This window comes from Corapipo altera, unplaced genomic scaffold (assembly GCF_003945725.1).
Source record: "Corapipo altera isolate COAL_440 unplaced genomic scaffold, ASM394572v1 61553, whole genome shotgun sequence".
Classification (NCBI taxonomy): Eukaryota; Metazoa; Chordata; class Aves; order Passeriformes; family Pipridae; genus Corapipo; species Corapipo altera.
Genome location: NW_020884918.1, coordinates 510,459 through 532,315, shown reverse-complemented (window position 1 = coordinate 532,315; position 21,857 = coordinate 510,459). Strand labels below are relative to the sequence as shown.

The 21,857-nt window shown below is 43.3% G+C and overlaps 1 protein-coding gene across 18 annotated transcripts in view; it reads left to right on the top strand.

Moving 5' to 3' along the window:
- The window catches only part of CELF4 (CUGBP Elav-like family member 4), a 700,139-nt gene that overhangs the window by 672,783 nt on the left and 5,499 nt on the right, over positions 1-21,857 (top strand). For all 18 annotated transcript variants that reach the window (XR_003529771.1, XM_027656113.1, XM_027656114.1 and 15 more), the window contains one exon: positions 2,559-2,725. Coding sequence is in view for 17 of the 18 variants with exons in the window: in XM_027656113.1 (XP_027511914.1) it covers positions 2,559-2,686 (128 nt within the window). In the remaining variant the exon portion in view is untranslated. The remainder of the gene's footprint in view (positions 1-2,558; positions 2,726-21,857) is intronic.

Here is a 21,857-nt window from a genome sequence, read left to right as displayed (position 1 = left end):
CTAAGGTGTTCTGTTCACAAGTGGATGAACATGTAGACACAATCTAGTCAGTAGGAGGGATGTTAAAACAGGAGCAGTTACAAGAGTAGAAATTAAAGTTTCCAGGCAAGGTAGGTTCTCTAAAAACATGATCTAAGCAATTATTCAGCTGCAGCCAACTCAGTTTTGGTATTTGATCACTACATATATACTAGTGCAATAAACATACCTGGCACTTTCCCCTAGCACTGGGAACAGCTGGCACAAAGTGTCCCACACCCAAATTATTAAATTTTCTCACTTACAGTATCATGGCCACATCCAATTTAACTGCTGAAAACAGCCTCTGTTCTGTGCTAATACTCAGGCTTTGTCTAGGAATTCTTTGGAGTTAAGCACAAGTCAAAAAATTCAGCAGTACAGATTATTAGGTTCCCGTTTTCCTGAACTTCCCTGGCACAGTTTTAGTCTACTGATGCAGCTGATGTCTATTGGTCATGAATATTAGCAATCCAAACATGATCTTAAAAAGAAATGGCTTTCACTAAATCCTATATTCAAAGATATGAGGTATCTAGACAACATATTTAAAGCTGGAGATCAACTAAAGCACTCCCAAGGGAGTCTGAATGAACTGGGTGAAATCAGGAGGTGTTTAGTTTATTCTTTCACTGAAATTGAATCATAGGACTTTGTTGACTAATAGATTATTCAACTAGTCAGACGCGAACTGGGAACATTACCAGGCACTTACTGGCTAATAAGTGATTGCAAGAGCAGATCCGCTGCTATTGAATAATACCCCAGCTCATTACTCTCCAGTTTTCTGCCTAAGAATTGATGATTGCTGTGAGGCTTGAGCAGTACTTTTTATGACATCTTCTGAGCTGCTGTGTTGGTACCCCCTTATCCAGGTGGTTGGCAGGAAAACTGCATGGACAGCCAATTACTTGGAGCCTTGGCTTCAAGAGGGGAGGACAAAGAGGGATATCTGTTTATTCCATGTGCCTCCCTTGTAAAACCACGTGTCATACCCAGTACACCTGAGTTATCTCACTTCGAGTCTAAGACCTGTCATGAAGTTACATTATTAGCCAAAGGCACAGCTGGAATCCAGGAGTGAGAAGGTGCCCTTCCATATGCAGCTCTGTCATTTTCAAATGGAAGCCACCCTGTGAGACTTGTTTTCAAGGAGGAACTGGACCAGGGAGGAGGTGCTGTTGAGTGCATTCACAGTACAGCCCAAGGCTGTAAGCCAGGCCTGGTGCTGTTGTCAGGAGCAGGTGTATACCTGGCAGCAAACACTCAGCATTAGCTTTTTGAGGGGCTCAGACACTGTCTCTTCATTTCAGGCTGTCTGTTGAAAGACACTAGGTTCCTAGGACTGATTTGTGCTGCCAGAGCCTTGCAGGGGTGGGTAAGCAGATGGCTTTGTCTGGAGTGCAGGCTGGTCCGGGCTAGTCTCACCCAGGGTTTGTGCTCAGAAATGTTGGCACACAGGGACGTTTCTGGCAAAGATAGCAGAGGTAATTCTTGTACAGCGTGATGACCCCCTGCCTCACTAATGTCTCAGACCCTTGGTCACTCCAGCTACAGTCATACACAGAACAAACAAATGAGGCTTTTTTTTAGACCTAACATTAAAAAAAAAAAAATCAACCCACACCAAAAACCCTTCCCAAAGCTAAATTCATTAGATGCATTGCATCCTCTATGTTTCTGACCTATCTTGGCTTGTCAGATTGCCAGAGAACTAGTCTTCCATTGAGACAAAGAATGTCATTTTAAGTGGCCCACAGATACAACATTCAGTCACTGTAGTTTCTACTGCTGGATATGTTCTGTGGTTGATTGGATGATTTGCTGGTAAAGTAGGAAACTACTTAGGGAAACCATGTTAGGAAGGCACTAGTGTTCATCTCTCTCAACTGCAGAGTCAACATAAAGTCTGAAGAAATTGCCAGTTATTAAAGGTCTTTATATTGCTTAGCTGGCCAACAGTCAAACTATTCATGCCAATGAATACCATAATGGAGAACTTATTAAATTCACATTTTACTTATATTATCATAATAAGGAAGTTGCAGTAGGTATATCAGATTCCCCTCATCATTAAGACTGGAAGGCAAAGGAAAATTTATGCTGGCAAGTTAAGAAGGGTCTAGAGGCTTACTCCAGTCACGATAGAGGGAAAGAGAGTAAGACAGAGTGCCTTGAGACCATGCGTTACATCTGCTGACTCCCAGCTCAAAGGTGACCCAAATTTTGTGTGTGCTGGTTCAGTGGCACCAACATTTGGATCCCTGCGCTTCACATAGTCTTGTGTTCAAACTAGCACTCAGACCAGGCACTGTGTCCTGGGACACTGATCTGTAACAACCCCTCCTATCCTTTGTCCCACATTGGCAACCATCCTCTCCTCACTCTCCTGACCACCCGCCCACCCTCCTACCTGCTCACTTCCCCCCTCTAAGAGCCCTCACACCCCTCCCCATGTTCATTCTCAGTGGTCGTTGCATGTATGTGCCTTGGCACCCTTCAGCTCATTAAGCCCGCTGCCTTGCCTCATGTTTTGACAGGTTTTGTGAGTTTTGACAATCCTGCCAGTGCCCAAGCTGCTATCCAGGCCATGAATGGATTCCAGATTGGCATGAAGAGGCTGAAGGTGCAGCTGAAGAGGCCAAAGGATGCTAATCGTCCCTACTGAAGAGTTGTGGGAACCACTGGATACAAAGCACTAGCACAGGTAACTGCATGGGGAAAGGGGTGTCAGCTACAGTTGTAGCGTCTCTCTGTGTTGTAGACCCTCAGAAAGATACAGTTCTGTGACTCTCTACCTTCTGCCTTTTTCACTCTGGCTAGAGCCACTCTGCACAGACACACACCCACACATAAACTAGGGACTGTTTGTGTGTGTGTGTCTGTAGAAAAAGAGGTGGAAGGATGCTTAATAAGGGATGAGCCAAGTTACTCACCCCAGTGGCATCCTGCATCTCTAGAAAGTGTTTCTGGTCACTAGAGGAGAGTCAGCAGCTGTGCTAATTCTCCTTGCTCAGCCAAAGAGAGCATTTTTAGTGCTTGAAGAAAATCTGCAGTTGAGAGGTGGGACTGGGCTGCGGTTTAATCCCAGGTGACTGGACTGGGACAGTGTCTGTCTCAATAGCTCTGTGTTGCAAACGTTTCAAAGCATTCTTCATTCTTCATGCGGTAAAGTCTGTATCCAGTTTCATCCCAGCATAATAACTTAATGTAAATATGTCTCCCTAACAACCAAATAACTCCTAATTTATTTCTTCCCAAACCCAAGAAATTAATAGAGGGATCCATGTTCACTTCTTCCTGAGTTGTTTTAAATTTCTGTGTGTGGATAAAACCCAACCAAAGCCAAAGAAGTTTAGCTCAAGCAAGGACCTAGGGTCTCACTGTTAGACTCATGTCTACGTGTTGCTGGAAAGAAGCCAGCTTGATGCTCCAAGGGAAATTATAATACATGTAACAGCATCAAAAGTATCAGAAGCAGCAGGTTGGAATCCCAACCTATCACCAATAACAAAAATGGAGATATTTCCAAAAATGGAAATATTTTCCACCATTGGCTGGCTCTTACATTAGATAATTCTTTGAGAAACAGAAATATTGACCCCTAAATTTTTTTGTTTACAGAGACAGGAAGTCTCCCTATTGTTAAAACAGTTCCACACCAGATAAGCGCAGCACCTAGGAAGGCCCTAAGCTGTAGCAAACAATTTGTACTCCTGAATTAGTGATAAAGAGATAGGTTAGGTGACCTTTCTATGCCATTTTAGCTGTAATGTCTAAGATTCCATGATTTTGACTCAGGCCTTTTTTGACTCATCTAAGACAGGCAGGAAACCCCTATCTTCAACTTTACCAAAGAAAAATGGAGTGTTTTAATTTTTCACTGGTATCTCTAATATCTTTGAAAAATGTATTTTTCCAGTCTTCAGAGCAGTACCCTTTCCAGTGAGAATTAAGGAATGGGATCAAAATTTCTTTGAAAGAGGTGCTGCACTGAAGACAACGTAAAAGAGATTAAGAAACCTTCCAATAAACATATCAGGTGCATGTGCAAGAAACAGGTCCGTAGTTTAGACTCTCCTTTACATGTGACCATATGAAGACAACTGTCAATGCATTTTCCCTCTTCGAATGCCTCTTTTCTTTTCCTTGCTTATGAAAAGGCCTCTTGGAAGCTTGAAACCAAAATATGTTTCCATATCCAAACGCTTTTTGCTTCATCACACTGGCTTTGTACTGCAGGCTTTGCTGGGGGAGAGTGGGAGATGCATGCATGCGATTTTGTTAAAGCAGGGACCGTCTTTGTCAGGAAGGTTTTCAGTAGCACCTGCAAAGGGATCAAGGAACACAAAGGTGTCCCTAGTTAGGCACCAAGAAAGAGTTTTATATCATAGCATAGCTGTGATCACTAAGGATATGGTTGTTTCTTAAGTGTGTAAGAAGATACAGGGCTGTGGACACCTGTGCTGTTAAAGATTTATCAGCATAAGTCTGTGGTATTCTTATTATCATGGATCATTATGAAGTGCTCTTCTTCTGCATGATCAAGCTGATGCTGAGGTCTCAGCTTGTTTTCCTGTAAAAGGATTACTCGCTAGTGGGACCGAGATTTGATGTTTGCATTATTTTTTCCCCCAACAAATTATATAAAAGGTCTGAGTAGGTAAAATGGTAATAAAATTCAATATGTCTCCCTTAGAGAGTTTTTTCCCTTTCCTTTGCTTCTACAAAGCAGAACAGTCTTGAAGTATTGCCTCTAAGTAGGAAGTCCTTTAGCCTTCCTGGCTTTTATTTTGGTTTTAATGCTTTGCAAAATCATTCAGTTGTTACCACCTTGTCATATCCATACTTGGCTTACAGGAGCCTTTTTTAAAGACCCTACCAAAACGGAATAAATGTGTCTCAGAGGTCCTTATTTTCTTGTATACTCACACCTTGGCGAGACCTTTGCAGGAGCTGTACCTGGCTTTTAGAAAAGAGTTCTCCAGGAGAAAAAGGGGTTGTGTATGTATTTTTGCACCTAACAAAGGGAATTGCCTGAGTGCTTGTGGCCCCAGGAGGACACTGCAGGAGCATGTCCCAGGGAAGGATTTTGTTCAGCACAGGGAGTACCTCACTGCATTAAACTGGAGAGAACACTTGGTGACAGCAAGGGTACCCAAAAGATCAGAAGGGCTTAAACCCAGCTCTTCCTTCAGCTCATTTGCTTTCCAGTGCTTGGAAACATCGATACCAGCACCTTAGAAGTAGACAGTGCTCTTACTCGTGATGTTCATAAGTCAGCTTCCCACCAGAGCTGGGCAATAGCTGTCAGCACTTGCTAAGCACTCAGTTGCTAAGCCTGACTCAGAGATAGGTCAGTTGTTCCTGGCTCGGCACGGTGTTACTGTACCCCCACGGTGGTTTGATTTGCAACTTCATTTAACTGATAGAAACACAATAACTCCAGTATGGTTTTTTATCTATCTTTACTTTTGCCGCAGCTCTTCAGGGTCTTTAATTCCAATTTGAAGCATGTGTATAACCATACTGACATCAGGGCAACTACTCATGTGCTTCAAGAAACTTTTTAATTGGGGTTTTTTTAAGGAAGGACCTCCTTTCAAAATAAGAAGATGCCAACAACAACAAAAACAACAAAAAGTTGCACCCAATTTGACATAATCCACCCGAGTGCTTATTTCCTAACTTAGAGAGAAAGATCTTCACTCAGTTTTAATTCTGCATGCACTTATTTTAAAAAAAAAGTAAAAATCTCCCTTTTGGGACAGAAGCAGTCTAGGCTATAGTGATTTGAACTCCTTTGTTTTCATTGCAAGTGCTCTAAAGTTGCTGTCAAACACTGAAAGGGTCTCTGTGATGTGGCAGATAAGCTGCAGCAAGCAAAGCTCTGAAGAATTTAGATGGCAAAATGTTTCCAAAATGGCTGCCTCTGTTCTCCCTTTTCTTTCTAATTAAAGAGGTGGTTGTGGGAAAGCAAAAGGGAGAGTGGGAGGGGAGAGAGGGGGTAGAAAAAGGGTGGGCCAGGAGAAAGCTAAAGAGAGGAGGATCATTTGAGGCAACTCTGCCAGAATCAATATATTCTATTACCAATACCCCCTCAGGACTAGGAGGCAAAGATTCAGAGGCATTTTGTGTGTCTTTCATATAGAAAATGCAGAAAATAATTAAGAAAAAAACAACCTGAAATCCACAGCTCCCTTGGGTGGCCACTCCTAGGAGCCCTTTAGTACCCTGTGCTGTGAATAAAGTTGCAGGTACAGCTTGCAGTGTCTGGGGCTGTGTGTGAGCCCTCTGCACGGCCAGTGCCAGGGAGCACTGCTGGGACAGGCAGAGAGGAGAGCTCTCCTCTGTTCCTCCCCATGGGAGCAGATGTGAACAGTTCACTTCCAGCCCTCTGCACTGGGTCTGGCAGCTCGTTGTGGTGCCCCATCCATGCTCAGTCAGTATTATCCATGGTAGGATAATGTTGCCTAGAAAACTGCATAGGTCACAGCTCTTTTTAAGGACATAACACAGAGCAGCCCAGAAGCATCCAGCTGATAGATCAATAAAAAACATTACACACAAGAGCAGTGAAAATCCTGTCCATTCCCCTTCTGTGCCTTCATTACAGTGACTGATCATTAGCAAAGAGATGTTTTCCACCTTGGACAGATATTCTGCTGTTGAAGTTTTATTTAAAGCTAAAGGTGGAGGGACATTTGGGTGAAACTAACTGGGAACACTGGCATGAAACTGAGAGAGACAAAGTGAGTGTGAGTGAGACAAACTGAGTGAGGTAAAAGGGAAACAGAAGAGTGGGGGGAAAAAAGGCCAACAGTAAGATTTTCTTAGCTGTGCTCCTAAGAACAGTGACAAAACATTAAACAAATGCAGTGTCCAGGCAACCCGCTTCTCCAAAACACCAGGGGAAATGACACAGGCCAAAGTTCAAACACAAAAAAAAAAAAAAAAATGTTCACGTCCTTCACAGCTTCTTGAACCTGTGTGGTTTATTGCAGAATGTGTCAAACTGGAAAACTTTGCATTTTTCTCTTTCAGCTCACTAATAAGAGAAAAAAACCAACCAATCAACCAAAAAAACAAAACCAAACCAAACCAAAACAAACAAAACAAACAAAAAACCCCCTTCATTTTATAGTAAGTAGACACTATCAGCCAAAAATGAAACAAACAAGCAAAATTCCAAATGCCCATAAACAAACAGATGTGAACAGAAAAATTTCTGGCTTCTCTTGTCATTTCAGATGACTTCAATGCAAAGTCTAATGAAAGTGTATTTTTTACTGATTTTTTTTGCTGCTTATGCCTCTCAGATAAGTTTCTATTACCTCCAGTGAGAGGCTATTCTGCAGCTGCATTGATCTCACTGTTTTCCATTAGACTGTTCATCTTGAGATTCATACCAAATATCCTTTATCAGGATAAAATCCCTTTTCTTGTAGTTATGCCTTCTACAATCATGCTAACCAGTTCCTCTTCCACCTGCACAGATTATTGTTGTTTCCCTCCTTTAGTCATCACTTAGATCATTTAGGACTTGCTTACATTATGGAAATTTGCACTAGTATAATTGCATCAAAACAGTACTCCAGCAAAAGCTTAATGTGACTGAATAAAGAGAGAAAAAAATCAGCACAGCTTAATTTAGGAAAGTCTGTTTAGGTGCTGCAAAAACATCACCTCAGCCAATATTTTTTTCTAATCTTTGGATTACTTTTGTTTTTCATTTCCACTGACAACTGAGATTAAATTAAGCATCCCTCACTGTGTTTGCAACCCCAACTTTATGCTGCTGTGCTTGTACTGAGAGAAAGGACATGAAATTTGGTGGGAGAGGTTGAAACAGAGCTCCTGAAGATGTTTGCAAAACTGACAAGGAAACTCTTTACTGGCTGATAGTTTTTAACCTGCCTGCCCATTTAAATTACTTATAACTTTATTATGGTAAAATTCTCATGTCTTTTCTATAAACCACAGTTTCGATACCAGAGCATGCAAAATCCCATTTGCTAATTATTGTGTTCTAAGATTGGCACACAATATAATGCACTGATGGAAAACGACAATAATTAATTACTGAATTTACTCCAAAATTACAATCAGTAATTACTGCTCTGAGACTGAGTTCCATTCAGCAATATTTGGAACTTGTTCTTCCTCAAAGCAGGGCAGCTTTTCAGGAGTATTGCTGTGTTTGCATCTAAATGAGTCCATGTAGGTCACTAACGGATCCGCGCTATTTGTCATGGGACTGATAGAGCAGCACAATGCAATACCATAACACTTTCCCTGAGTTCAGAGCAGGAATTCTTCATTAAAACCCATGTCCCCCCCCTTTTTTTTTTTTTAATGTTAGATAATATAATTATTTCAGAATTAAATAATAGATGTGAAAGCAGCCTCCCATTTCTCATCCCGCTGTGATGCTCTTGGTTCCTATGATCTGAAGTAAAATTTTGGAGTCTTGTGAGAACTTTTGCCAATGACTCAGCCAACAAAGTGCCTTCTGACTTGTCCATGCTGTGAAAAGACCAGGAGCTTGTTGTGGTTGTGCCCTCTTCAAAGACTTCCAACAGCAAAATGTGCAAAATTGTAGGGTTGACTGAAGGGTGGTAGTGTTAAATTCAACAACTTGACCAACAAGATTAGTATGGGAGCTCATACGGACAATGTCACACAGATTATCTGAATAAGTCAGATTTTAGAGCCTCTTGAGCTCAGTGTGAGCTTCAGTTGTGTTAGTTAATAGGCAGCTGCAGTAATCTGAAAACAGCAGCCTTTGAAGGAAACTTTTACTACATTCATTCAGCACAGAGATTTGCTAGGCCAGTTTACAAGGGACTGCAACTTGAAGAAAAGCTGGAAAATATAAGAAAAGGAAAGGGCAGGTGTTTTAAACAGCCACGATTTGAAATGAGGGTCAAAGAGATGGAAAAGCACTGGAGACATCCATAGCCAAAATGTTTGTTTCAGCAGCAGCAGCAAACACTGGCAGAATGAATCTTCTGCTAAACAAAATATGTACAAAGAGAATGATAGAAGGGAAAGACCCACCGTGAAAGAGGCTTATGAAAATTCAGGATGAGTCTTAAAAAAACAACCATGGTCATTTTCCTGCAAGACCATCAAATAAGGCCACCTGCAGAGAGAGCAAAGGGCAAGTCGTTTGAAGCTCATTTTATGGAATCAGAAAGTTCTAGGGCTTTAGAGATGTTCCTCTCAGATGGCCCCATATTTGAAGGCCAATAGAGCTGTCTGTGGTGGGTTTAGCTAATGAAAACATGAGCATCATGAACATGCTTTTTTTTGTCCGCGTAGGGATAATGTGGACAGCATAGGACAAAGGCAGGGCACAGCCCTCTGGCTCTAAGTAGAAGTGAACAGCAGAGAAGGTTAACACAGGAAACTGGAAACTCTCAATAAATTTAGAGTTACAAGTCAGCCTCAACATGTGGTTCACAGGACTCAGGTCACTTGTGCAGCATTGATCAGTAAGCTGAAAATGATCCTATCTTTTTGTCACTGACCTTTGAAAGCTACTGCAGAACCATGAATTGAAGCTGTATGGGGTAGTGTTTGGCACTTACACTGTAGAGATAAAGAAAAGGGAGGCTAAAAAAACTCCATGAAATTTACTCTGCAGGGGAAAACTGCTACAGGAGTTGGCAAGAATCTTAATAAGGGGTTGCAGAGTACTCCATCAACGTGAGCACCTTAAATTGATGTCCTTATGGTTTGTAAGGCATATACAATCAGTTGCACTAGGACACTGTTTCTCTTTCCCACGGTTATACCCAGTGATATATCAAATGCAATAATTGCATATTTGAATAATTCATGGGTACGGTAACTTTGGCCAGATACAAGTGAATATCAAAACTCTGGTCTCTGAAGTTTGATTCAGCTGTAGCAGAGAATTGAAGGTTTACGGTACAAACCCTGCTTCTCAACTGTCTTTCATCCTGCCCTGTGACTGCAGTTAGGAAAAAAAAAAAAGAGAGTTTTCATTTCAAACAGTTCGTTTTTCCACTTAGCTGAGCTTCATCCAACCTTTTTGAAATATTTGGTAGAAGGCTGAGCTGGAGGGGAAAGTAGAACAGCAGTTAAGTCATTCCCCAAGCAAGAAGCAGAGTAAATAAAAACTCAATGCTCTGTCTGGAAAGGTACTAACCACAACCAAGATCGGGCTAAGTTCTCAGGCAGCGTCAATCACCAGCTTCTCTGAAGTCAGTGAAGTGACACTGATTTATGGCAGCCAAGGATTCAGGCCCACTATTACTTATTTAGCTCTAAATGTTCTCCCAGCAGAGATGTTTCAATTATTTGCAATTCTAGAGGGAGGCACAATGTCACCATTCTGGCCACTGTGGTCTTCTTAGAGCAGAGAGACTGTGGAATGATCATGCCTATCTCCAAACATCTCCGTGGCTTATTTTAAAATCTCCTTATACAATAATAACTGACAAACAAAAGAAATTCTCTTGCAGCCCTGGGAAGCTGCAGTTCCACTCTCCAGCAATCCTCTTCAGAAGGTAGATTTCTCTCATTATTGGGAGATACATTTTCCTTCCCCACCTTTTCAGATATCCACTTTTTCCTATGTAAGAAACATCCATCTGTTCTATGCAAAGTAGGGTAACATTTTAAAATCCTCACAGTGACAAGATGCCTACCTTCAAGATTTCTGGCTATATGGGGCCCAGTCCTTGAAGCCAATAGATATCTGCTGGTTTATTTGGATGCACTGTGGACCATGGGCCTGGTTGTTATGGTAGAGTCTGAAAAAGCAGGTTGTTCCACAAGAAAACAGGTTTTCACCACCTTGATTTCCAAGGATTTGGAAATGATTGGGCCATTAAACCCAAGGGCTGTGCAGTCAGCTACAAATGTGTCTTTGTTGGAAAAGATTCTCTATTTTTCTTTACTCTCTTGAAACTTTTCCATTCACGAGTAGAGGTTGCATCCCATTTCCCATAACATATGAGAAGTGAATGCTTTCCATGCTCTTTATTTTTCTCTGTGCATTTTCCTTGTATGGTACGTATTTCTCCACGATGACGGACTGGACACTGGGAAAGGGAACCAGGCAGGCAGCCAATTCCAGCTTTAGGAAACTGGGCTCTTACATGTCAGTTTTTAAGAGACTTGGCGCTTTCAGAGGGGGATTTATCTGAGAGTCTTCTGTCTTCTACTCTTATCTTACAAGAGCATTATTTTGTACAGACCGTACAGACCCTGTTACAAAAAATCCCGACAGGAATTCCTATAGGCCATGTTCCCGTTACCCATGAAGCACTTTGTAATGCAATTTAGAGAAGGGTGTACAGATCCCCATCAGGAGTAAAGGAATATCTCACTTCTGGAGAACTATTCCTACACTTAAACCTGAATGAAGGAATTAATGTCTCAGTAGATGGCTTTGCTGAGGAGCATGCTAAAGGTCTGTTAGTAAAGGCACACAGACTGGCACTAAGGTTCTCTCTGGGTATTCTCTCTTTCACAGACCTACTTCCTGACAGCCTGACTTCTGATACTCACCAGGGATTTCTGGAAGTAACCCCAGAATGTTTATTAGAAATGCAAATAATTTCTTTGTTCAGAAATGCTCTAGAATAAAGGAGTTGTCCTGAAGTTCACAGGTATCTGGACAAGTGCTGGGCCTGCCCTTCACCTGGGAAAAGAGTAGCCCTTAACAGAGTGATGATGACTTGTGCCAGCTAAAGACTTGTGGGATTTGGCCACTTATTCTCAGGGAGCAGAAATCTTCTGCTTTTTCTCTTCTAATCTTTCAAATTGCCTCTGTAATTTTTCCCCAAGTTTGTGTGCTCAGTGTGTTCTGTCAAGGTGAGAAGTGGTAATGTCACTCTGCTCAGAGTTTTATGGTTCACAGAAGGCAGGGTTTGTATTGAGACAGACAGATAGATGGATGTCTGGTGCCTGAACACAAGGTATTACAAAGATTGACCCAAAATTTTCAACGCTAAAATCCCAAATGATAGACTAAGGGAATATCTGTCTAAGAGATTTCAGATGGATGTTACCTCTTATTTCTGATTACACAAACCTTTAAAAGCATATCATCCCTGTCCCTTTGCCCAAATAATTGGAGAAGATCAGAGTAAAGAAGGATCAATAGCAAATAAGTGGTCCACATTTTCTCAGGTGTCAACGTAAAGGAGGTCAAATATGCCATACTGGGAAGGGAAGGACCACACAGTTAGGGCAATCTGGTTTGCATTCAGATAGGGACCATTCATCATGACAAAGGTGGTGGCAAACCCTGTCGCCCACGTCCAACACAGGAAAGCTAGCAGTGATGCTCATGTCCCCTGGACAAACCAGGCTCAGGACCACCCTGAAATCTGGGCTCTCTCTGTGCATGAGAGGGAAATGGAAATGAGTAGAATTGCTGGCTGACGGGAGCAGTAGGGACACCATCCTGCCAAGCTGCCTGCGGAGCCTGGAGCTGCCTCCTAATGAAGGCAAGCGGCTGGTCACAACTGGAGGCGAGCTGTTCCCCATTTGTTTGTGCTCCTTGGAGTGGCAGGGATCCGCTCTCCATCAGAATAATCCAATTGAACAAAATGATTCATATTAGCAGGCACATCTGTCTGAGGCCAAAGCAGAACCCTGGTGTTAGTTTAATAAATGGCGTTCATTAAACTCAGCTGAAAATATAATCTGGAGAGACTGATGGGGTGAACAGAGCAAAGAATAAGCAAAAGGAGTTAGCAATTATCAGATGTCATTTGTTCTACTGGTACCACGGAATTGGAACTTGTTTGCTGAAATCTTAATTTCATTTTGCTGAGGCAGAATTCATCAGAGAAGCTTATGCTGCAGCTATGATTCCTGTTTGTCAGACCTCGGTGGGGAATGGGGCATTTTTTCTTTCCTCCTTTTCTACCAAAGCACTGAAGGATCATGTCCCATCAGAGAACCCAAGGATAGGAGAGGTGGAGGGAGCAGCCTTGCCTTTGCCATGGAAAGAGTGCTGAGTGAAGTTCCTTGCGTTGCGATGGAGAGAACATGGGCAGTGCTTTGGGGTAGGAACTCTGGACATTTTCAATGCAGCACAAGTCATAGATCTTCCCAGCTCCTCTGCCATTTCTCCTCTGTACCAAGAGGGTGTATAAACTCTTCTCATTTGACTTCAGAAGCATTTTACACTGTAAAGGGTAGGGGCCACTGGCAAGTGTTTCCCTCTTTTCAGACTCTGCAAAGGCTGGATTCTTCTTGGTGGTCAGGTCAGGTAAACTCCTGCAGCTGTGGACTGTCCAAGGCAACACAGGGGAGGAGGCACAGGCACTGAGGTGCTCAAGGCAGCCCACATGGTCAGAGCTTAACCCTGATGGTCACAAGCTGCTTCCTTCAGGCACAGCTCTCACCCTGTTGCCAGCCAGTTCAGTTATTTGGTGTTAGCATTCCTGGCCATAAGTCTTTACACAAAACATTGAATCCAGAGGGATTGCTCTTAGGAGGGAGAGCTGCCTTTCCCAATTCCCGTTGAGCAGAGACAAGCTTCTTGGGACTGACTTACAGAATGGTCACCATTTGAAGATTGACTGGACAACCTGTTTCTTGTGAGTTGCTTTGATTTTGTTGAGTTTTAACTTCTCCCTGAAGGTATTCAAATGGTCTTTGGTGAGTTCCAGAAGAAGGCAAGAAAGGATTTTATATTTATAGACTTGCCAGGGCAGCCTATTGAGTCCCAGCCAGTCACAAAAAATCAGAAGAATAATGGAGGAGAGGGGAAACCTTGACCTCATAAGCTTTCAGTGTTGATTACTTTGTTGGTGTCAGGAACCTTTTCCTGTTCGGGGCAGACTAACTGTGAAATAACTTTTTTTCTGCTACTCTTTAATCTGTCTCCTGTATTCCCAAGGGGAAGGAGGAGCCAAAACCTGCCTTCCTGGAGTTCTGCTTCAGAGGAAGCAAGTGAATGAACTTGCACACCAGGAGTGAAGGGCTGCTGGGTTATTTCTTTTCCTGAGACTCATCTTCTCAATGTGCCCTTTGTCAAGAGGCTGAACACATTCAATTTCCCTCAAAATTGTGTAAGAGTCAGTGGCGGACATGAGCCATTGTGGAGATGGTCAGAGGTTTTTCTTGCCCTGGTGAGTGCAGGAGAGGGAAGGAGAGTTGCAGAGATGGACAGCATCTTTCTGAAGTTTGCCCTGGACTCCACCATCACTGGCAGATTTCCTTCACAGCCATGGAAGTGAGTGGGACATGCACTTAATCCCACCTCTACTGGACCACCATCCGTCTGTCAGACTAATCCCTAGCCCTTAGGCATGGGGAGGAGCATAAAGGCTTAGTTTAATGTGATCCTGTTATTTGTATGAGACTGGTGAGGAACTTGCTGAATTTGACTGGTTCAGCTCTGTGGATCAGGGGATGATAGCAGTCCCAAGCCAGCACAGCTGCAGGCACAAGGGGACATGCCTCATAAGCACAGGCTGCCTGAGGTGGCAATGAACCAGAAACCCGAAGGACTGAGACTGATCAAACTCAACTGGATGTAAATACAATTTGGGATTTATTTTCAATACTCCTTGGCAAGTACATTGAAGTAATCTTATGAACCAGACATCATGGGAATCAGAACATTGGTTTTCAGTGCTTTCAAAAAAAAAATTGTTTTGTTTTGGATTTCTTTTTAAGTCCTCAGACAAAAAGTTTTTGATTATTTTTTAAGCAATCATAATTTTTGACTGATCACCTGCATTTTCCACTAAGAAAGGTTTGGAACAAAAATGGGATACAACTCTAAATTAGGACCACATAAATACCTCAGCCATAGCAGTGAAATGAGTCACAGACATAAGTCACATGCATAAGTGTTTTCAGAATCAAACTCTGAGATGCTAAAATTTGCCGAGTGATGTGAATTCTTCAGATGGAAACTGCTCCAATTATATGGAGGAATTCTTGCCTTATCTTTCTCCAACTCAGAAAGAGTTATAATCTCAGTGAAAATATCCTCTTTCAGAAGCATCATGCAGAATGTGGCTTCAAGAAGGTTTTTGAGCTTTTTAACAAAAAATTAATAACATTTAATAATTAATAGAACTGTGCAAGCTTATTGAATCGTCCTGGGCTTTAATCAATTTGAAATATTTGGGGCACCAGTTTCCACCTAACTGCTCCTCGCTGGAGGTACATTAGAGTTTTAGTGCAATTAAAACGAAGCAGGAAATATTTTTAGCTAATTGCACTGTGCACCTTGAAGGTAATTTGAAGCTGCAGGCAAAAAAAAATAAAATATCAGAAGGAGTAATTGAGTGTGGCAAGCTGGGAGTATGTGTTCCTGGCTGCATTCTGATTTAGAGGGGTACAGCAGCTAGGCAAGGTGCTGAACAGGCTTGGCAGAAGAAGAGTGAAGTCTCACTTCTGGGGAGCAGTCCCAGTATATATATTGCACAGGACCAGCTTTGGGAGAGTCACTGAGGACCCCAATAGGGATTTCAGGCAGGGAGAAGAGCTGGGGTCTCCTTCTTTCTTGGATGCAACCCCACACAATGACCACTTCAACACAACTTTCCTGTACCTGGTGAGCAACTACAGACCAAATTCTTACCCCAGAGCCTGGCAGACAGCTGTGTCAAGTACCCGTGTCAGGTACTTGAGCCCTAGGCAGGATGTATCAGGCAATGTACCAGGATGTCACAGGCAGCTTAATCGTACCTGCTGAGATCCATCAGCTGGGCTTGTCTGGGGTCTTGAGATCTTCCCAGGAGGATGGTGAGGAAAGGAAGAGGAGAGTGAATATCCCAATCTAACTGTCAGCAACAAAAACAGTAGAGTGTAACACCGGGTTCATCAGCATTTTGATAAGCACTAATCACTCTGTAAAGGCACCAGAAGAGAGTAGGCACTGAGACTTTCTTACAGCTTCCCAATTAGACTTAGTTCTCAGCCATGTACATTTTTTTAATTAAACTGTTGGAACAATGCTCAGGAGATAGTAAACTCCTTGAGGCCCCCTTGTAATAAAGAACCTTTCATTATGTGCAGAAAGGCAGCTACCACCAAGCCTAATTTCCTCTCCCACCTAATGTTCACCTGCAGCAAAAGCAGGGGTGAGCACTTCTTATGAGGCAGGAGAAATGCTCCTCAGGGCACAGGACCCACTGAGATGGCCATCAGGAGGGAAAGAGGCTACAGGCTTTGCTGGAAAAGTAGCCATATGGCATTCATTTGACCTTTACCATCACTACCACTCTCCTTCCCAAAATGACCTGAGTTCATTGCACTGATCTTTGCCTGCAAAGCTCTTGGTTGGCAAAACACAGCTGAGAGAGGAACAGAGCTTACAGCTATGTTTGCATGAGCAAGTAAATTCTGGATGTGGCTGAGGAAGGTGAATAGGGCTGTGACCACTCAGCCCTCACCAACCTTATCAAGCCCTTAATTGCTCCCAGCAGCAACCCTGGTGCCAGGCAGACCGAAGCCCCCTTCTGCACCAGCCCACCCTGCACCCCCATTCTGCCCAGCCCAGCCTTTCCTCCTGTCACACACCTTCACATCTCTTTTGAGATGCCTCCCAGCTCCCTGTGATCCTCACCACACTGTGACCACCTCTTCTGCCACTGCTTGGGGACAGAGTGAGAAAAGGCAACACCACTCACGGAGCCAGTGACATTTTCTGACCATCCGGGATGGCTCCTCCAGGAGCAGCTGCTCCATTGTGGTGCTTTTTCATCCGCTGCTTGAGACTAATGGCTCTAGAAAAATAGATAAATCAGAGGTGACACAGCTATTGCTGCTTGACAATTTTTCATCAAACCAGCTGGGGGAGGAGTGGGTGACCAAAAAGTGACATTTTGACCAAACTGAATGTTTCCACAACAAATTTTCATTCTAGTAGATTAAAAAAGAAATGCAGACAGGAAAAAAAGACAAAACAAAACAAAACAAAAACTATCTTGATTAAAAATATTGGCTTCAAAACACTAAATTCCTGTTAAAATTGGACTGGTTTTCAGATTGATTAAAAAAAGGCAAAAATTAATCTATTTCTCCGGCCACCTCCCCCACCCCAGATTTGTTTATTAACTAAAATGTTCACAGGAAAGAAAGCCAAAATAATGACAATTTTCCCCTGGAAAATAATTGTCATTTTTCAACTAGCTTTTAATGTAACATAGTTAAATGAGAGCAACCCTAGTAACAACACTGCACAGCAAGTAAGTCATACAATTATTTGAAAGAAGGACATCGCAATTTAAGAGCTAATTCTATCATCACCTTAAATTTATAAATTAGAAAAATGAGGCAGGGTCATCAAGCATATTAACAAAAAAAAAATACAGAAAACATTTGCATTTGAAATGCTGGACTCCCATCTCCCTGTTAGATCACACTGGCTTCTCTATCTGTGTATGTGTATTTGTCTCTGCTAATATATATGTATATGTAATACCTCTGTACATATACATATGTAGGACATGTTTGTGTGCATATTCATGTATATAAAGATTCATATATACAGTCTGTCTCCTCTTCAACCTTCAGATGTTAGGATCGAAGCATCTGACAAAAGCATTCTTCCTCCCCCCCCTCCCAAAAATAGCATCCCAAGAGTCCAGGTAAATGTGTTGTTGTCTAGTATAAATGATCAGGCTTCTTTCAATCCCAGCATGGATGCAAATCCTCATTCATTGCACTGCCCTTCCCACTCTAAGATATTTGGGCTCCTGATCTTGGGACTCTCCACAACAGCCTTAAAAGTGGTTGTCATAGGGATGGAGTCTGTTTTGAAGAACCCTGCCTCCTTCATCCAGCTCTGCAGGCAGTCTGGCCAGGAACTGGGGAAGAGAGGGATCCCTGTGTGTTGGTATTGGGGTGCAGTCAAGAGGAGGGCTGAGGCAAAGGAAAAGCAGAGCCATCCAGCTTTGGAAGCAAGTTGACATAGAGACAAAAACAGAGATTGAAATTGGTATAGAAAGAGTACAAAAGGTAAGGGAGAAAAACATGGGCTGGAATTTTAATAATATTGATCAGCTTCAGAGGCAATAGCTGTGAAGATCTGCCACCTGTAGAAAAAAACATCTCCAGTTCTTTCCAGTAGGTGTGCTTGGGCACAGGCTGCAGTAGACAGAAGGTCAGGATCCTAACTGTGATTTTGGGTGGAATGCAAAGGCACACGTTTCTCTGTGTCTAAATGGAGAATAATGTGCATTGCATAACGGTGAAGAAGTCTGCATATGCCATGATCAGAGGCTTAAGTGTGAGCAGAAGAGGCTGCCACTTTGGTGCCGGAAGAAGTGATGGCCTTTGGATTTCTTCAGGGAGAGGCTTCTCACCTCCAAGACAAGAATAAAGAGGTAGAGATGATCAGTGGAGACTTGAGTAACAAGGACTCAGGGGAGAGACATGGCAGAAAAGACGAGGAATTGGAGGCAGTAGATTTCTGTAGAGGAAGAAGAATTTCAACCTGCTGGCCCACCATGATGGTGGCAGTGCTGGACGGTTTGTGTGGTCCTGTGAAGGCACACAGCAAGCTTGCACCTAAAGTTGGCTGCATTTGCAAGCTTAGCAGATATATAGTGACAGCTCCTGTGCTGTGGCATTCACCATACAGTCTAGGTTCTGTTGAGCTTGTGCAACATCTTGCGCACACCTCTTAGGTCATCTACCTGCTGCAAGGGCATCATAGAGTCATAGTATATATTAGGTGGTAAAAAACCTCTAAGAACATTGAGTCCAACCATTAACCCAGCACTGACAAGTCCACCACTAAACTGTAGATCTAAGCACTGCATCTACACAACTTTTAAATACCTCCAGGGCTGGTGACACCACCACATCCCTGAACATCCAGTTCAAGTGCTTGACAACCCTTTTGGTGAAGGAATTTTTCCTAATATCCAATCTAAGCCACCCCAATGCAATTTGAGGCTGTTGGCTCTTGTTGTGTCTCTTGTTACCTGGGAAAAGAGACTGACTGCCACCTGTCTTCAACATCCTTTCATGCAGACAGCAATAAGGTCTCCCCCTCAGCCTCCCACTGGGCCCAGTACCGAGTCCTGGGGAACACCACTAGTGACTGGCCCCAGCTGAATATAATTCCATGCACCAGCACTCTCTGGCCCCAGCCATCAGCCAGTTTTTTAGCCAGGGAACAGAGCACCCATCCAAGCCATAAGGAGCCAGTTTCTCCAGGAGAATGCTGTGTCAAAGGCTTTACCGAAGTCCAGGAAGTCAACATCCACAGCCTTTCCCTCATTCACTGAGCAGGTCACCTTGTCATAGAAGGAGATCAGGTTGGTGAAGCAGGACTTGCCTTTCCTAAACCCCTGCTGGCTGGGCCTGATCCCCTGGTTCTCCTGTACATGCTGTGTGATGGCACTCAGAATGATCTCTTCATGACCGTCCCCAGTACCGAGGTCAGACTGACAGACCTGTAGTTCCCTGGATCCTCCTTCCTTCTGGCCCTTCTTGTGCATGGGCATCACAGTGGCTAACACAAACTGGAACTTCCCCAGTTACCCAGGACTGCTGATAAATAATGGAGAGCTGCTTTACGAGCACCTACACCAGCTCCCTCAGTACCCAGTACTTCAGTACATGGGCACTGAATGTGTCCTACAATCCAGAGCTTATCCTTACAGTCCAATCAGAAGCTGCTGTCAAAAGCTTCCCTGTGACAGAGATGTTCGTAGCATTAGGACTACTTTGCTGACAGCACAGGTTACAAGGACATGACTAGATTTATGTTTGTCTAACCAAGGCTTTAACTGAGATTCATTTCCCCTGGTGGTATAGACCTACACCATAGCTGTCTCCTTCACAGTTAGTCAGTCAAGGTCCTCATTGTAATATGAGAGATACCGGCTCTTTGTGGCCATGACTCACAGTCTTATCTGGAACAGTCCCTGAGGATAAGTGAATTGGTTCCTACTATTCCTCTGTGTCTCCACTAATACTGGCTTAGAGTGATCTGCTCAGATGGAGGTGTCTTCATCTTGAATCCCATCTTTAAAACTTCAAACCATTATGTCTATCCAGTGTTCAAGGAGAACAGTCTCAGGCCCCGCTTCTGTGCTTCAAAGAAGAAGCTGGGCATTTGCCAGATTTATTTGGTTATAGTTTGCTCAGTGGAACAAGTTCTTGGACATGTCCCTGGAGACTGCCAAAGGGTCTTCTCCCTTTCACTGACTGCGTAGATGCTGTAGACCCCTGCTTTAGAAGGACAGCTTTCATTTGATGCTTGAAATACAGACCCAAGTTAGGCAGAGAGGATGACCACATGTAACTTTTGTTTGAAAGAACATTTTCAAGTGTTTTTTGTTGTTCTTTTAGCCTCAAAAAGTCCTAGTCCTTCATTTGTACATATATATGTTTTTGTGTGTGTGTGTGTGTGTGTGTGTGTGTGTTTCATCCAGTGTCTGAGGGTGTCTGTGGAGGACAGTCAGAGGGATGGTAGTACCACCTGCAAAGCAGTGGCCACTGACAGACCAGTCTGGTCCTTCCCATTGTGCACATAAAATGTTTTCCCCAGTAAGGTTATGCCAAAGAACCTCTTCTCAGCTTGAGAGTTGCCTGAGTCTGGCATCCAGGTGTAAACCCATTGTCCACTGAGCTCCTACCCCTGACCTGGCAGACGGTGTTATCCCATACTCCAGCCCCAGACAGGAGATGCATGTTGTTGCTACTTACCAGGAATAGAGCAGGATGGTGTTTGTTCCAATAAATGTCTCCCATTCCTGTTGCCTCCTTGGTCTATTCAGGGAAGCAAAGCCTGTTAACCCTTTCTTTTCCTGCTGGCACAGCTGAGGTAAGGAAAGAGATAGGTCTTGCTATGGTGCCGACAGATGTCCTTCCTGTCTCAGCTGCTTGTTTTCCTGTGTTATGACATGGCCAGAAAGCCCAGAGGGGTAAGAGAGATCCTAGAAGCCTGTTCCTCTTCCTCATGCACAGCCAGAAGCTGCATAGCTGACACTACTTGCTCTTAGGTACCTGGGGACAGAAATTACAACAATTCTAACCTGGGCCCTCTTGAAAAAGGGGGCTCTCTCTGTTGGCTTGTGAAATAACTGTAGACACAGATCTTGCATCTGCCTTGGGAGTATCAGTCTACTGCCTTCACTCAAACCCCAGGAAGCTCAGGTTGACACTTCCAGATGATTGAAGGGCAGGACTTTGGGGCCAAGCCATCAAGGAGGAGTCAGCTTTAACCAAGACAGCAACCAACTGTGGGAAAAGTGTGGAGCTGAAGCCAGTGCTCGGATCAGGGGCTTAGTTCAGCATCGCCTCTTGTCAGCTGAGCATAGCTGCTGCAGCCAGAAAGCATGTTTCAGTTCATAGAAACAGTGAAGACATCCCAAACAAACAAAAAGCCAAAAAATTTTCTCTAGCCAGCATGCATGACTTCAGGATCAGAACTGCCAAGAGTATTCTTGTGACACCCCAAAACAAGGTGAAATTTCAGTCGTGTGCAGTGACGTTTCAGAAATAGGCTGGGAGGAGAGATATGAGCCCTGCCAAGGGGACAAAAAGGCTATACCTGAGGAACAGGGTGCAGAGCTGCTGACTGAGACAAGCATATCATTGTGTGCAGTGATTTTTAGTGTTTACTGAGGCCAAATTCTGTGGGCCAGTAAAGGGACATTTTTGCTTGTAGGGAAGGAACAGGGTGTTTCTACAGATTCTAGCAACCAGCCCCTGGTAGGTTTTTTTCTTCTTTTTTACTTTTTCCATTTTTTTTCTTTTTCTTTTTGTTTCTTTCCTCCTTTATGCCTTCTCTTCTCTCTCTTCTCTTCTCTTCTCTTCTCTTCTCTTCTCTTCTCTTCTCTTCTCTTCTCTTCTCTTCTCTTCTCTTCTCT